The sequence below is a fragment of the Nyctereutes procyonoides genome, unplaced genomic scaffold, assembly GCF_905146905.1.
Source record: "Nyctereutes procyonoides isolate TBG_1078 unplaced genomic scaffold, NYPRO_anot_genome, whole genome shotgun sequence".
Classification (NCBI taxonomy): Eukaryota; Metazoa; Chordata; class Mammalia; order Carnivora; family Canidae; genus Nyctereutes; species Nyctereutes procyonoides.
The window spans coordinates 99,187,529-99,202,278 of NW_026575125.1; the positions used below are offsets into that span (position 1 = coordinate 99,187,529).

The window sequence follows — 14,750 nt, forward strand, 5'->3', positions numbered from 1 at the left end:
GTGGGGAGCCTGATGTGGGACTCGATCCCAGGACTCCAGGATCATGACCTGAGCTGAAGGCAGATGCTCAACCACTGAGCTACCCAGGCATCCCTCATCGACTGTTTAAATCCAAATGCATCAGATCAATCCCCTAGAACACTGAACATTTATGGCTTTTTCTGAGATTCAACTCCGGTGTTTCCTTGGGTGAATCTCGGAAGTGTGCATGGCTGTGTATGCACATGGGGGATGTTGGCAATTTTGAAGGGTAAAGGAATGTGCATCTTTGTGCATATCTTCTTTTTTCTTCTGCGCTCCACAGGAGAAGTGTGTACTTGTCTGAGGTTCAGGTTAGGAGAATAGACCTTTTTATTTTTTTTAAAAGCCATTAGTGCCTAATAGTTTAATGTTCTCTATACTGAGGAACAGGTTAGAGATGGACTTAAAAGGAATTTTATTTTAGAATATAAAAGTCAGGACTAAAGAAAATAAGACAGAATTCTTCTCAGATCTGCAGAAGAAAGATATTTTCCTTTGCATGTGAGGTATGTCCTTAGATAATTACCAAGAGGCTGATTGGGGGAAGACAGGGTGGTGGTACTGATTTGCGTAAGCATTCACTGGCCACTTGTTCTAGGCAGTTGAGCCTTGGGTGCAGAGATCTAGACTAGAGCCTTTAACAGATCAGTGTACAGGTTGCCTTGGTTCGCTCTCCATTCTAAATCCGTGCTGAAAAAGGAACCAGAAGTGAGCCCCAAACCTGCTTTTCCCTCTTTATGGACCTTTCTTGGGATGTTAAATTACCAAATATGCCTACTAGTTAAGATGACCTTTTAAGCATTGTCACTTCTGATCTCATCTACCCTTTATTGTCGCCTTCCTCTACAGTCTAGGCTGAGCTAGAGCTGCGTTCCGAAATGTGGTCTCACTTTATTTAAAAACCATCTTCCTCAGCCCTTTACAACTTGTAGGACTTATAAATTTTGGCTATCAGGCTGTACAAGGGGGTCTGCTCTTAAAAGTGTTTGAGAAACCTGCCCATCTTCACCAGAGGCATTTGACTACAGGAACAGGGACAGGGGCTTCCTATGGGCCCTAGGGGGCTGACTGTAGTTAGACCTCCGGCTAACTCTCTGTCTCCTCGCTTCGCTTGCTTGCTTCCTTTCTCGTATCCATTCACTTCTTCATTGGACACACATCTATTAAGAGCAAACCAGCAGTAGTAATGGGGCACTGATGGTGAGTGCTGTAGCGCGACACGTACAGGTCCTGTGGGCGTCTAGATGCAAGAACAGCTGGCTTCCTGGGGGGAATAAGGGAAGGCTTTCCAGAGGTGGTGACATCTGAGCTCATCTTGAGGGATGAGTAGGAGTTTGAGGTGAGGGTTGGTATTTCCCACATGGTTTGTTTGGGGAAGACCCTGGCTGGCATGAAGGTGGTCTTGGGGTGTGGTGGGACTCAGGCAGGGAAAGTCTACAGGGGCTGGAATATGAGGAGCCTAATGATGTGTGTGGTGAGGTCAGGGCCCAACGGGAATGAGAAAAGGTCTGGTTTAACAGTGGTACTAGCCCTTCCTTTTTTTTTTTTAAGATTTTTTTTAATTTTTATTTACCTATGATAGTCACACAGAGAAAGAGAGGCAGAGACACAGGCAGAGGGAGAAGCAGGCTCCATGCACCGGGGAGCCCGACGTGGGATTTGATCCCAGGTCTCCAGGATCGCGCCCTGGGCCAAAGGCAGGCGCCAAACCGCTGCACCACCCAGGGATCCCCCTAGCCCTTCCTAATTAGGAAAACAACCCTGATAGGTTATGGACATTTCTGGTTTAAGTTCAACAAAGCCTTGAGCACAACAGCCTGGGGTCATCTCTACTGGGAAGAAACAAAGGGATTGATTTTCAGGCCTGACCGGAGCCTGCTTTGACCCCTGCTCCCTCCTCCCTGCCCGTCTGCACCCTCCTAACCTTGCCTGACTGACCCACTTCTCTTTGTGCACCCCTTCCCTGTAAAAGCTATTCCTGTCCCAGACTCTTCTCTCCATGGAGCAATTTAATGTTTGCGTAGCTTTGCATACCCCTCTCCTCAGAGAATTTGAAACATGGCCACATGATGATTTCCCAGAGCCTCGGGGACTGGCACTCAGGCTTGGGTATGGCTAGAATAGCCAGGACTGCTGCTTTCACTGCTGCTGCCACCTCCAGAGTCCCCAGGCCTGGCCGGCTGTGCTGGTCTGCCTTTGAGGGCAGGTGACTGCCTCTGAGGGTGGGGTTTCTGCCTTCAGTTCAAGGTGATTTTATGTGGGGTGGGAGCCTGGCAAAGGCAGGGGGTGAGTATACAGCTGGCTCCCTCTTTGAATGGTCAGGACAGGACAGGATGGAAAGAAATAACATCTCTCCCCTGCAGTTGTCAGGTGGAGTTGGCGAAGGGAGGCGGTGTTGCTTGTTTCCCCTTGCTGCTGTCCTCCCCAAACCATCACTGGCCAGGCTAATTGGAATGCGCTTCTCCCTGGCCCAAGGCTGAGTGTGGGCCTCGCTTTTCTGGTCTCCCGAGAGCTGATGTCCAAGTGTGTTTTCCCTTTCCCTTAGGGCCGCCTGCCTCCCCTGCCTCAAGACCCCTGGCTGCTTCTCCAGCCCTTGCCTGTCCTTACAGTCATTTCTGTTTGTCACCAGCAGTCATTGCCAGCAGTGGAACCCTCCCACTTCTGCCAGCCTAGCTTCCTTTAAAAGGGAACAGATCTCCCCCCGACCCCAGGTAGCCCCCTCCAAAGCCTTGAACTGACAGGGAGAGGCCTATGGTGATCTCCCTTGCCTTTTTTGCTTCTCTTGCCCCAGGTACAATTTTGGAGTCCATCAGTGGTGGCCTGTTCCAGTGAAAGGGAAGGGGTTAGCAGGACCTTCCCCATTTTTGTGGAGGTTGGCTGTGGGCTCCCTGACCATCCTAGGCTGGGGTGGCTGGTGAGGTGGATGCTGGCTTCTTCCTGGGCTGTTGTAGAGCTGAGGGAAAAGAAGAGGGGCAAACTCCAGGGCAGTCCCCCTTCCCAGAGGGCCACAGAGCATTCCTGTGCTTCTCCCTCTCAGAACTGCACCACAGCACTTCTGCTGGAGCTTTATTCTTGTACTGGGACCTCCTACTCAGCCACTCACCTGGGCTCTTGCCCCATCAGTGTCCTCCCTTGGGCAGACAGTGGTAGGTTTCTATACCCCAAAAAACTAAACTTCTAGTGGGTGTTTGTCCTGTCTTCAACTTCACCCTCCTAGTCTTTAGTTTTTTCCCCTAAGGTTCTTGCTGAAAATCTGGAGAAGACTTTTTGTGTAGCTTGGGGTTCAGTTAGGTTTTCCTCCTTTGTGACCCAGCTCTCTGTCCTTGAGCCCTTCTCTTTGCAACCTGCTACATCAAATTTGGGGTATGTGGCCTTGAAGGCCTCCCTTTAGGATAGGAAAGAATGTGGTGGTGTGCTGGGAGAACTGAGGGAGAGTGAAGAGCTGGTCAGACATGGGATACAGGAAAGGATAGAAAGGTAGGAAGTCAGGCACTGGCTGGAGCTTGGTGGTACCCTGGAGGGAAAGAAGTCCTGCCCTTGAAATGCTCCTCAGCACCCAGTGACCTGGTGGCCTCGAATCAGTAGCATTATATGCACTAATAAATGGGTATCTGCTCTAGGTAACCCCATCGGCTGAATAGGTGATGATTCAGATTTAGAACATGATACACAATGGAGGTGGTTATTTGTTTTAGAAAAGGATTACCCTTATAATACCAGCAGCCAGCTTCCCTTATAGACTTAAAATAAGACTGCACTTAAGAAAAAACTGGTTTGCATATGCTTTTTGAGAACTTCTGTGATTCACCTATCCCTTTTTGGCCATGCCCCCTACCTCCTGGTTGGTCACCTTGATGGGTAAGCTCTGGGGACAAGGCAAAGGGGCTGGGCTATTCCCTACACTTCTGGTGAGAGCCCCAGAGAATAGGACATACAGCCCAATAAGGGTAGTCTAGTCAGATTGGGCTCCTTTGCAGGAATTTGCAAAGCTGGGTTTGGAGGCTCTGGCTTGCAACCTGCCCCCACCACCCCTGATTCCTTATGCCTTCTTCCAAGTCACCCAGGGCAGTGAGACAGTAAGGTTTCATGGGAACCCAGGCAGAGCGCTCGCTTCGGCAGCACATATACTAAAATTGGGAACCCAGGCAGGCAGGAGGCGTTCTGCCGAAGGTGGTGGTGGCCGAAAGACTAGGCCTCATGGCCCTTCTCTGGTTGTGTCTTCCATACTAGAAGAGCACCTCTTTCTGATGAGGAGTCCACGACAGGTGACTGCCAGCGCTTTGGATCTCAGGAGTTTTGTGTCAGCAGCAGTTTTTCCAAGGTAAGGGGCCACGTGGAGCCACATGTCACCCGCCAAAGGGCGGAGCTGAACTGTCCGGGCGATGTGCCCAGTCTGCCATCCCAAGAAGGGGGGCAGGAAGGAACAGGGTATTTCCCGAGTTGCTGTATGTGAGACAGAAATTGGCCAGCTGCTCTTTGCTTCTGCCGAGACCCGGTTGGTCGAGTTGCAAAGAGGACCCGCAGTCGCCTCTCCTGGGCCTCGGGACACATGCACCATCCACAGAGAGCTAGCTAAGACGGGCACGCTGCTCTGTCGTTACAGGTGGAGCTCACGGCAGTTGGAAGTGGCAGCAATGCCCGGGGGGCAGACCCAGATGGCAGTGCAGCAGAAAAACTTGGGCACAAGTCAGAAGACAAGCCTGACGACCCCCAGCCGCAAATGGACTATGCTGGGAATGTGGCGGAGGCTGAAGGCCTGTTGGTGCCGCTGAGCGGCCCAGGGGACGGGCTCAAACTGCCTGCTCCTGACGGCACCGAGGCTGGTGACAGCCGGGCCAATTGCTCCTGGGCACCCCTCGGCACCCAAATGAGCAAGCAGGTGGACTGCTCAGCAGCTGGGGTGAAGGCTTTGGACTCTCGGCATGGCGTAGGGGAGAAGAATACTTTCATTCTGGCAACTCTGGGAACTGGAGTCCCCGTGGAGGGAAGCCTGCCTCTGGTTACCACTAACTTCAGTCAGCTGCCCGCCCCCATCTGCCCCCCTGCTCCCAGTTCGGCTTCAGTGCCCCCATCTGTTCCAGATCCGTTCCAGGTTCCCCTTTCTGTCCCCACCCCGGTGCCCCACTCTGGGCTAGTTCCCGTCCAGGTCGCCACTTCGGTTCCGGCCCCTTCCCCTCCCTTAGCACCGGTCCCGGCACTGGCCCCGGCACCACCATCAGTGCCCACGCTCATCTCTGACTCGAGCCCCCTTTCAGTTTCAGCCTCCGTCTTGGTGCCCGTGCCAGCTTCGGCTCCCCCGTCAGGTCCCGTTCCCCTGTCGGCTCCAGCTCCAACTCCCCTCTCAGTGCCTGTTTCAGCTCCTCCCTTGGCTCTGATCCAGGCCTCTGTGCCCCCTTCAGCTCCAACCCTGGTCCTCGCGCCTGTCCCCACTCCGGTTCTGGCTCCCATGCCGGCATCCACGCCTCCAGCAGCCCCTGCCCCTCCGTCAGTGCCGATGCCTGCCCCAACTCCATCTTCCGGCCCACCCTCTACCCCCACCCTCATCCCTGCCTTTGCTCCTGCGCCGGTGCCTGCACCCACCCCAGCCCCAATCTTTACTCCGGCCCCCACGCCCATGCCAGCGGCCACACCAACTGCCATTCCCACTTCTGCACCCATCCCAGCCTCCTTTAGTTTGAGTCGAGTGTGTTTTCCTGCAGCTCAGACACCAGCTATGCAAAAAGTCCCCCTGTCATTTCAGCCAGGGACAGTACTGACCCCAAGCCAGCCGCTGGTCTACATCCCGCCTCCGAGCTGTGGGCAGCCACTCAGTGTGGCCACACTGCCGACCACCTTGGGGGTCTCCTCCACTCTTACACTACCTGTCCTGCCTTCCTACCTTCAGGACAGGTGTCTCCCTGGTGTGCTGGCCTCCCCAGAGCTACGATCTTACCCATACGCATTTTCTGTGGCCCGGCCTCTGACTTCAGATTCCAAGCTGGTCTCTCTGGAGGTGAACAGGCTTCCCTGCGCATCCCCATCCGGCAGTACCAGCACCCAGCCTGCACCCGATGGGGTCCCGGGGCCTTTGGCAGATACTTCCCTCTCTACCGCTTCTGCCAAGGTGCTTCCAACCCCACAGCCTTTGCTGCCAGCCCCCAGCGTGAGCTCGGCCCCGCCGCACCCCGCCAAGATGCCAGGTGGTGGTGAGCAGCAAACAGAAGGGACTTCCGTCACCTTCTCTCCCCTCAAGTCACCTCCACAGCTGGAGCGAGAGATGGCCTCTCCACCTGAGTGCAGCGAGATGCCCCTCGACCTCTCCTCCAAGTCCAACCGCCAAAAGCTTCCATTGCCGAACCAACGCAAGACGCCCCCCATGCCTGTGTTGACCCCTGTGCACACCAGCAGCAAGGCCCTCCTCTCCACGGTCTTATCTAGGTCACAGCGCACAACCCAGGCTGCCGGTAGCAATGTCACCTCGTGCCTGGGTTCCACTTCCTCGCCCTTTGTCATCTTTCCTGAGATCGTGAGGAATGGGGACCCGAGCACCTGGGTGAAGAACTCAACCGCACTGATCAGCACCATTCCTGGCACCTATGTGGGAGTGGCCAACCCAGTGCCTGCATCCCTGCTGCTGAACAAAGACCCTAACCTGGGCCTCAACCGAGACCCCCGCCATCTTCCCAAGCAGGAGCCCATCTCCATCATCGATCAAGGAGAGCCTAAGAGCACCGGTGCCCCCTGTGGCAAGAAGAGCAGCCAGGCTGGGACTGAGGGACAGCCAAGCACAGTTAAACGATACACCCCAGCCCGCATTGCCCCTGGGCTGCCGGGGTGCCAAACCAAGGAGCTCTCTCTGTGGAAGCCTACTGGGCCAGCAAATATTTACCCCCGGTGTTCAGTTAATGGGAAACCCACCAGCACCCAGGTCCTGCCTGTTGGCTGGTCACCATACCACCAGGCGTCTCTGCTTTCCATTGGCATTTCCAGTGCCGGGCAACTGACCCCGAGTCAAGGGGTTCCCATCAGGCCCACCAACGTCGTTTCTGAGTTTTCGGGTGTGCCCCCACTTGGCCCCAGTGAAGCTGTGCATGGACTTCCCGAGGGGCAGCCACGGCCTGGGGGCACCTTTGCTCCAGAGCAGGACACTGGCAACAAGGGCAAAACCTGCCGGATTGCTGCAAAGCCTTACGAAGAGCAAGTCAACCCTGTCCTCCTGACCCTCAGCCCTCAGACAGGGACCTTGGCGCTGTCTGTCCAGCCTAGCAGTGGGGACATAAAAGTGAATCAGGGGCCCGAGGAGTCAGAGAGCCACCTCTGCCCTGACAGCACTCCTAAGATAGAAGGTCCCCAGGGGGCTTGTGGCCTGAAGCTGGCAGGAGACACGAAGCCTAAAAACCAAGTGCTGGCCACCTACATGTCCCATGAGCTGGTCCTGGCTACCCCCCAGAACCTGCACAAGATACCTGAGCTGCCTTTGCTACCTCATGACAACCGCCCCAAGGAACTCATCTTGGATGTGGTCCCGAGCAGCAAGAGGGGCTCCAGCACAGAGCTTTCACAGCTTGGAACCCAGGTGGACCTGGGGCGGGTGAAAATGGAAAAGGTGGAAGGTGATGTGGTCTTCAATTTAGCCACCTGCTTCCGGGCCGATGGCCTCCCAGCAGCTCCCCAGAGGGGCCAAGCTGAAGTTCGGAATAAGGCTGGGCAGGCTCGAGTGAAACAGGAAAGTGTAGGTATCTTTGCTTGCAAGAACAAGTGGCAGCCAGACTCAGTGGTGACCGATGGGGTGACGGAATCTCTGCCGCCCAAGAAAATGAAGTATGGCAAAGAGAAGGATGGTGAGGAGCAGCCACCACAAGCCAAGGTCATAGCCCGGAGTTCCCATGGACCCAAGGTGAGTACCGGGTAGAGGTCGAGGGCAGGGCCAGGACACTAGAGGTCTGCTTTATCCTGCAGATGTCAACCTCCCCATGGAGGTGTTCTTGAGTAGCTCCGTGAACTGAACTGATTGGAAGGCTTGTGTAACGTGAATAATGACCTGCTATCCCCTTTTTTGAGTCACGTTGTCCATATATGGTATTGTAGCAGGGAGGGGCTGGCTTGGATTTGTAGGATGTGGGAAATGATTTGGTCCCTGAGGCCAGGGAAGCCATTGTCCCAGATGAGGTTGGAAAGCGGAAGAAGGGATTGACGAGGGAAATCAATTAATAACAGGCCCTTCCCCCATAACCATTCTTCCTTTTCCTTTTCTGAGATAACTGCTGGCCTTGAGAACTTGGGATTCTCAAGGGGAGGCAAGGGGCCTTTGACAGGGTTGTTCTCTGTACCACTGGGGGAACCTGCTCGGGGTATGCTTGGAGTCTTGTGGGGGCTGAAGCCAATTTGGCTTCTGTGCTCATCCACCACTTTCCTGTCCACCCAGGGCTTGGGGTGGAAGCCTTGTGTTTAGGCCCTTGGGGAATTTAGTGTGCAAGGCAGGTGGGCATCTGAGTCTGGCTTCTTTTTTTTTTTTAGATTTTATTTATTTATTCATGAGACACACACACACACACACACAGAGGCAGAGACACAGGCAGAGAGAGAAGCAGGCTCCCCACAGGGAGCCCGACATGGGACTCGATCCTGGGTCTCCAGGATCACGCCCTGGACCAAAGGCGGCGCTAAACCGCTGAGCCACCCGGGCTGCCCCATGGGTCTGGGTTCTTAATGGTGGCAGGGAGCTAGGAAAAAAGGTGGACCAGGAGGACCTGACTTGAATCCGTTGGTGCTCCAGAGGGGGCCCAGAAGCCACTGGTGATCCAAAGAGATTCTCAAAAATGTGGAGTGATTTAGGGGTGCCCAGCTGGCTTAGTAGAGAGCACGTGACTCTTGATCTCAGGGTCATGAGTTCGAGTCCTGCATTGGATTTAGAGATTATTTAAGTAAATAAAAAAACTTTAAAAAAATATGGAGCAATTTGAAGTTATGTTAAGAAGTCTTTAAATTGAATGGTTTTTTAAAAAATGTATTTATTTATTTGCTGGCGGGGGGACACGGAGAAGCAGACTTCCCACTGAACAGAGCCTGGCGTGGGGCTGGACCAGGACCCCAATATCATGACCTGAGCTGAAGACAGATGCTTAACTGACTGAGCCACCCAGGCACTCTGCTTTTTTTCCGGGCTGCTGGTTGCAATATTTTAAATTTCATTTTATTATTTTTTTATAAAGTTTTATTGGAATGCAGCCATGCTCTTTTTTTAAGATTTTTCATTTTCAAATTGAATGTTGACATACACTAGTAACGGATTTCTAGCCAGAATACCATGAATTCGGGTTTGTGGCAAAAGCTTTTTCTTTTCTTTTTTTTAGATGCCCTCCCCAAAGGAAGGAGCTGTGAACAGTCCCACTTATCTTTTTTAAGATTTTTTTTTATTTATTCATGAGAGACAGAGAGAGAGAGCAGAGACAGAGGCAGAGGGAGAAGCAGGCTCCCTGCAGGGAGCCCAATGTGGGACTCAATCCCAGGACTCCAGGATCATGCCCTGGGCTCGAAGGCAGGCGCTAAACTGCTGAGCCACCCAGGGATCCCCCAGAAGATTTTTCTTAATCTTTTTTGGATCATAGAATGTTTGAGAAGCTCATAAGACCCTGTCCACAGAAACATGACCTCAGAGTTTTGCCAGTAATTTTAAGGAGTTCATGGGCCCTCCCCCTCCACAAAGCCCGCCCATGGGCTCCAAATTAAGAACCCCAGGGATAGAGTTTGGGTGGGTTTTCTCAATGACCTCACAACCACCTCTGTATAGCAGAGACATGCCAAGTAGGAACATAGGTCATGACATAATCATAGTTACTTTGCTCAAGTAACTGATTTGGCTTTGGTGGTAATAGGAATAACAATTCATGTCATTAGTACTGTATGCTATACACGCACATGTGCACACACATATATACAGCATATATACTGCATGCCAAGTGCTTTCTACAGATGTCCTCTAACTTAATCCTTACAATAACCCTATGAAGTGAGTGCTATACCCAATTTACAGATAAGAAAATGAAGGAAACCGGGGATCCCTGGGTGGCGCAGCGGTTTGGCGCCTGCCTTTGGCCCAGGGCATGATCCTGGAGACCAGGGATCGAATCCCATATCGGGCTCCCGGTGCATGGAGCCTGCTTCTCCCTCTGCCTATGTCTCTGCCATTCTCTCTCTCTCTCTCTCTCTCTCTCTCTCTCTCTCTCTCTCTCTGACTATCATAAATAAATAAAAAAAAGAAAGAAAATGAAGGAAACCGACTGAATGGGTAAGCTACCGAAAGTTGCACAGCTACTAAATGGCAGAGCTGGAACTCAGACGCTGGTCATTGGCTCCAAAGTTCACATTCATCTTCAGCTATCTTCTACTCTCCTTAGGTACAACTGTTTCACTGACCATTTGGCAAGTGTTTATTGAGTGGTTACTACATGCTAGCCCCTCCCAGGCACTGAGGTACATCTTTAGGAGGGCAGTACAGCATTGTGGTGAGGATGTGCTTTCCAGAGCCAGGTGCAGTGCCCAAGTTCAAATCTCAGTCCTACTTTTTCTCAACTGTGTGCTGTCAGTCAAATGACTTAAACTCACTAGCCCTCAGTTTTCTCATCTGTACAACGAGACAGTAATAGCATCTCTTCACAGGGTTGTGTCAAGATTAAATGAGATGATGTGAAGTGTCCAGAATAGGCAAATCGATAGAAACAGAAAGTAGAATCGTGGTTGCCAAGAGCTAGAGGAGATGGGGAAATGGGTGTGAGGTTTCCATTTGGGGCAGTAGAAAAGTTCTGGGAACTAAATCATGGTTATACAACTCTGCAACTGTACTAAAAGCAATTGACTTGTAAACTGAATCAAATGAATTGTATGGTATATCTCAAAAAAATTACATACCAATAAAGCTGATGTTAAAAAAAAACAAATGAGGTGATACATATGAATGCTTAGAACAGTGCCTGGCACATAGCATGTGAGTGCTCAGTAAATTTTCATGGATGCTGGTTGTTATTGTTAGTATTACTAACTAAATAGATGTGCTCCCTGCTCTCATGGAGCTTATGTCTTACAGGCCACCTGCCCCTTCCTGTAATATAGCAAGCAGGCACTGCCCCTTGCTATATTAGATGGCCAGTTCACTGGGCTCACTAACAGATGCCAAGAGCAGAGAATAAAGTTAGAATATCGGGGTGTCTTGCAGCAGCTCTGAGCAGCTTCCTGGAAGGATTTAGCAACTGTCCATTTTTGGGGAGAGAGTAAATAACTTTGATTTTTTTGTTTCTTATCTTCCATTTTTCCCAAGAAAGAAACTGTTGATAAGCAAAATAAGATCAGTGTTTAATTGCAAATAACCCCTTTCAGGGTATGGCCTAGAATCAGAATAGTCTCCAGTCCCCTACACCACCTGCCTCAAGGCCTCATGGAATCCTGAAGGGCTGGCTGAATCATCCACAGAGCAAGAGTTCTGCTTCATCTGGCACTGGGTGTATCTTATTGTCTTCTCATCAATTCTTTGGAAAACCTTTCAAAACTCGGTTAACCAGAACATTCGTCTTACATGGTCTCCCCATCCGCCCAACTTTTTGCCTAAGTTGGAGCGTGCAAATACATTTTTCCTTTAGGCGCTGCCCTTGCGGAACATACGGACAGAAATCCCTTCTAGATGTTCTGTTTTACTTGTTTTTGTTTATCTGAGGAAATCTTAATGATCTGCACTTGAAAGAGCTAGCTAAAAGTGGTATTCAGAAATAAGACATGTTCAGATTCATGTGCATTTCACACTCCCCCCCCCCCGACTTCAAGTGGTCTCTCTCTGGCCATTCCTGAAGGTGAGATTTTAAGCAACAGTTCCCCATATTTCTCTCCCCCCCCATTACAGTTCTTTCTTTTTCTTAGCACTTTGGTTTGTAGGAACCAGCAGCAAGCCAAGGGGGAAATTGAACTTGAATTTTTTTAAAGATTTTATTTATTTATTTATTCATGAGAGAGAGAGAGAGAGAGAGAGAGAGAGAGAGGCAGAGACACAGGCAGAGGGAGAAGCAGGCTCCATGCAGGGAGCCCGATGTGGGACTTGATCCCTGGTCTCCAGGATAGCTCCCTGGGCCAAAGGCAGGCTCTAAACCACTGCGCCACCCAGGGATCCCCTGAACTTGAATTTTTAGCTCAGCCCTCTGCTGAGTAAGAAGCAGGAGTTCATGGGATAGTAGGAGTCCCGGGAATTTGATGGGGAACAGTCACTCCCTATCCCTGGAGAATTGAGAAAACTCTACCCACCCACACAACACCCAGAAAAGTGTTTCATTGATAAGACATCTGCTATCCCCTTAGTTGGAGCTAGACAGTGATAACCTTCTAGAAGGTACACGTGGGTCTGCTTAGGGGAAAGACAACTCTTCCTTTCTTCCTAGGGCCCACTTTCATTGTTAAAACATTTTGCTTATTCTACACTCCCTGGATGCTAGAATGATGGAAATCCCTACTTTGCCCTATTTCTTGTTTGGTGGTGTGGAGAGACCTCAAAGTTTGGGAGCATATGCCACTGTTAGGCTGCAAGTTCCTTATGCTGCATAAGCATGCATTGTGCCTATCCAAGTGAGCGGGCCTGAGCACAAATAGTAGAGGACAGAGTAGGGAAGGAGAAGAGTAAGAGCTGCTGCAGAGGGCGGCCCAGGCGGGGAGCCAGGAGTCCTGGGTCTCAGTCCCACCTTGGCCACTTGCTCACTGCATGCACAAATGAGCTTATTTGCAGATTTGCCTGGTAAGCGGCAGCCTCCCTCAAGTGAGTAGACGCCCAGGGCAGTATGTTGCCCCAGACAAAGCATTTAAGCTCTAGTCTTGGAGCCTCAGTTTCCTTGTCTGTTCAGTAGAGATGATATTAGCTTTTCCTTTTGGAGTTGTCAGGAAGATCAAATCAAATAAAAGAGAAGAGGACATTTTGAAGTGTCAAAGATACTGCAGAGTATAAAGTGGCATCATTAACGATGCCTCGGCCATTTCCTTGTCTTCCATACGTACGGGGAGATATGAATTGCTCCCGTGTCATGCTTTTCCTCTCGCCTTCACTGAATCTGTTACACATGGAGATAGGCCATTTCTTGAGTGGGCCCGGATGAAGAATTGTTTTCAGTTGTTGGTGTCCATATCACTTGCAGTGAAGTTATTTGACCAGTGTGGTCACCTTACTTGCCAAGGAGGCATTTTTGTGCTGTTTGGATATAGAGAGCATGGGCCTAACTTTGCATCTTCGAAAATGACTTTGGGGGTCGATGTGGCTTGTGAATGCATCCTCCATAGACCTGTAAAAATAATGGTGTATGGTTGTCCATGGGGGTTAGCTAGAGCATGGGCTTCAGGCCCAGAAAGCCTTGGTAGCCCACAGTGGTGGGCAGCAGGCGGTCCCTTCCCCTGTACCCCCCTGTTTCCCTCACCCAGCAGCTCCTGTCTGTATCAGAATGGGGCACCAGACTTACCAGTGGCAAAGTTTTCTTAGGACAGCCAAACTGATCTCAGACTTGACTCTCTCTACCTTTCCACAGTGCCGGAAGCCACCTAGTGACCCCCAGGAACCCACCAAGAAAAGCCCCAGGGGGGCTTCAGATTCAGGAAAAGAGCACAATGGAGTCAGGGTAAAGCACAAGCACCGGAAGCCAGCAAAGCCAGATTCCCAGTCTCCAGGAAAACGAGCCGATGGCCACGAGGAAGGTAGGCTCCACAGGTCCTTGCCCTTTGGACTGGGCTGGAGAGGTCCCTGTGGCCGGTTGGTGGCAGGTTGTGGGGAGTGGAGATGGCTCTGGACTGCCCAGAAAAGTGAGACTTCCTCAGTATGGAAGGAAGATATAATTGACACCTCTGAAATCCAAGGCAAGGGAGAAGGGGCTGATTCTCTTCACCCTGGTCACTAAGGATAAGGGACACCCTGAGAGCCAACGAAGGCGGTTTTCAGACAAAAGTCAGTCCTACAATGGAGGAGCTGACCCATTACCCTGCAATGGGTCTAGGCTCAGAGAAGAAACGGTTCGCGGGGATTGGGACTAAAACAGCAGGACGGGGCTCGTTATTACACCTTTTTTTCTACCTTGGTATATCTGAAAACTCCTATTATAAAAAGTTAAAAATTAATACCCAGCTAGCTAGCCAGAAGTGCTTAGGGAAATCCTGAACCCTTACTATTGAGGGACACACAGTCTGTTTGGAGTAGGGAGGTATGTACTTAACCTGTACGCTCTGCCACTACCAGTTCCTTGGTGCCCTCATCTGAGAGAGACACCCCAGTGTTCCTGCGCATGGTAGCCTGTTTTCATGGCCTTGCCTGTCTGACATGACCTGCCTTTTTCTAGTCTGTTCTTATACAGTAGTTTTCCTTTGTCCACCACTCCCTCCTCCCATCTTCCTGCCTCGCTCGGTGCTCTACAATCCATTGAGGTTGCCCTTGTCTGGGACATGCCCCAGCTTAGTTCTAACCTCATGGAGGTGCTGCGGCCTTGTAGTCAGACAGGCAGCCAGGCCTTCAACTTTTGGGCATGCAGCGAATCGATTCTGTACATAGTCTTTTCTTGGTGTCATCAAAAATGACTCAACTCCCAGTTTTCGAAAACCACCGGGGAGTGCTCCTCCTTCTCCAGGAGATGTACAGAGGTTAGAGCAGCATCAGGAGAGCTAATAAATGTGATCCAGGGAAAACACAAACCCTCCCTTGATTTTTCCACCCGAGCCTCTCCAGTGGGGCTTTCAGTTCTTGG

At 51.2% G+C, this 14,750-nt stretch overlaps 1 protein-coding gene across 7 annotated transcripts in view; it reads left to right on the top strand.

Moving 5' to 3' along the window:
* The window catches only part of BCORL1 (BCL6 corepressor like 1), a 64,714-nt gene that overhangs the window by 20,699 nt on the left and 29,265 nt on the right, over positions 1 to 14,750 (top strand). For all 7 annotated transcript variants that reach the window (XM_055337895.1, XM_055337891.1, XM_055337892.1 and 4 more), the window contains 3 exons: positions 4,252 to 4,342; positions 4,625 to 7,897; positions 13,548 to 13,713. In XM_055337895.1, the coding sequence (XP_055193870.1) occupies positions 4,252 to 4,342; positions 4,625 to 7,897; positions 13,548 to 13,713 (3,530 nt within the window). The remainder of the gene's footprint in view (positions 1 to 4,251; positions 4,343 to 4,624; positions 7,898 to 13,547; positions 13,714 to 14,750) is intronic.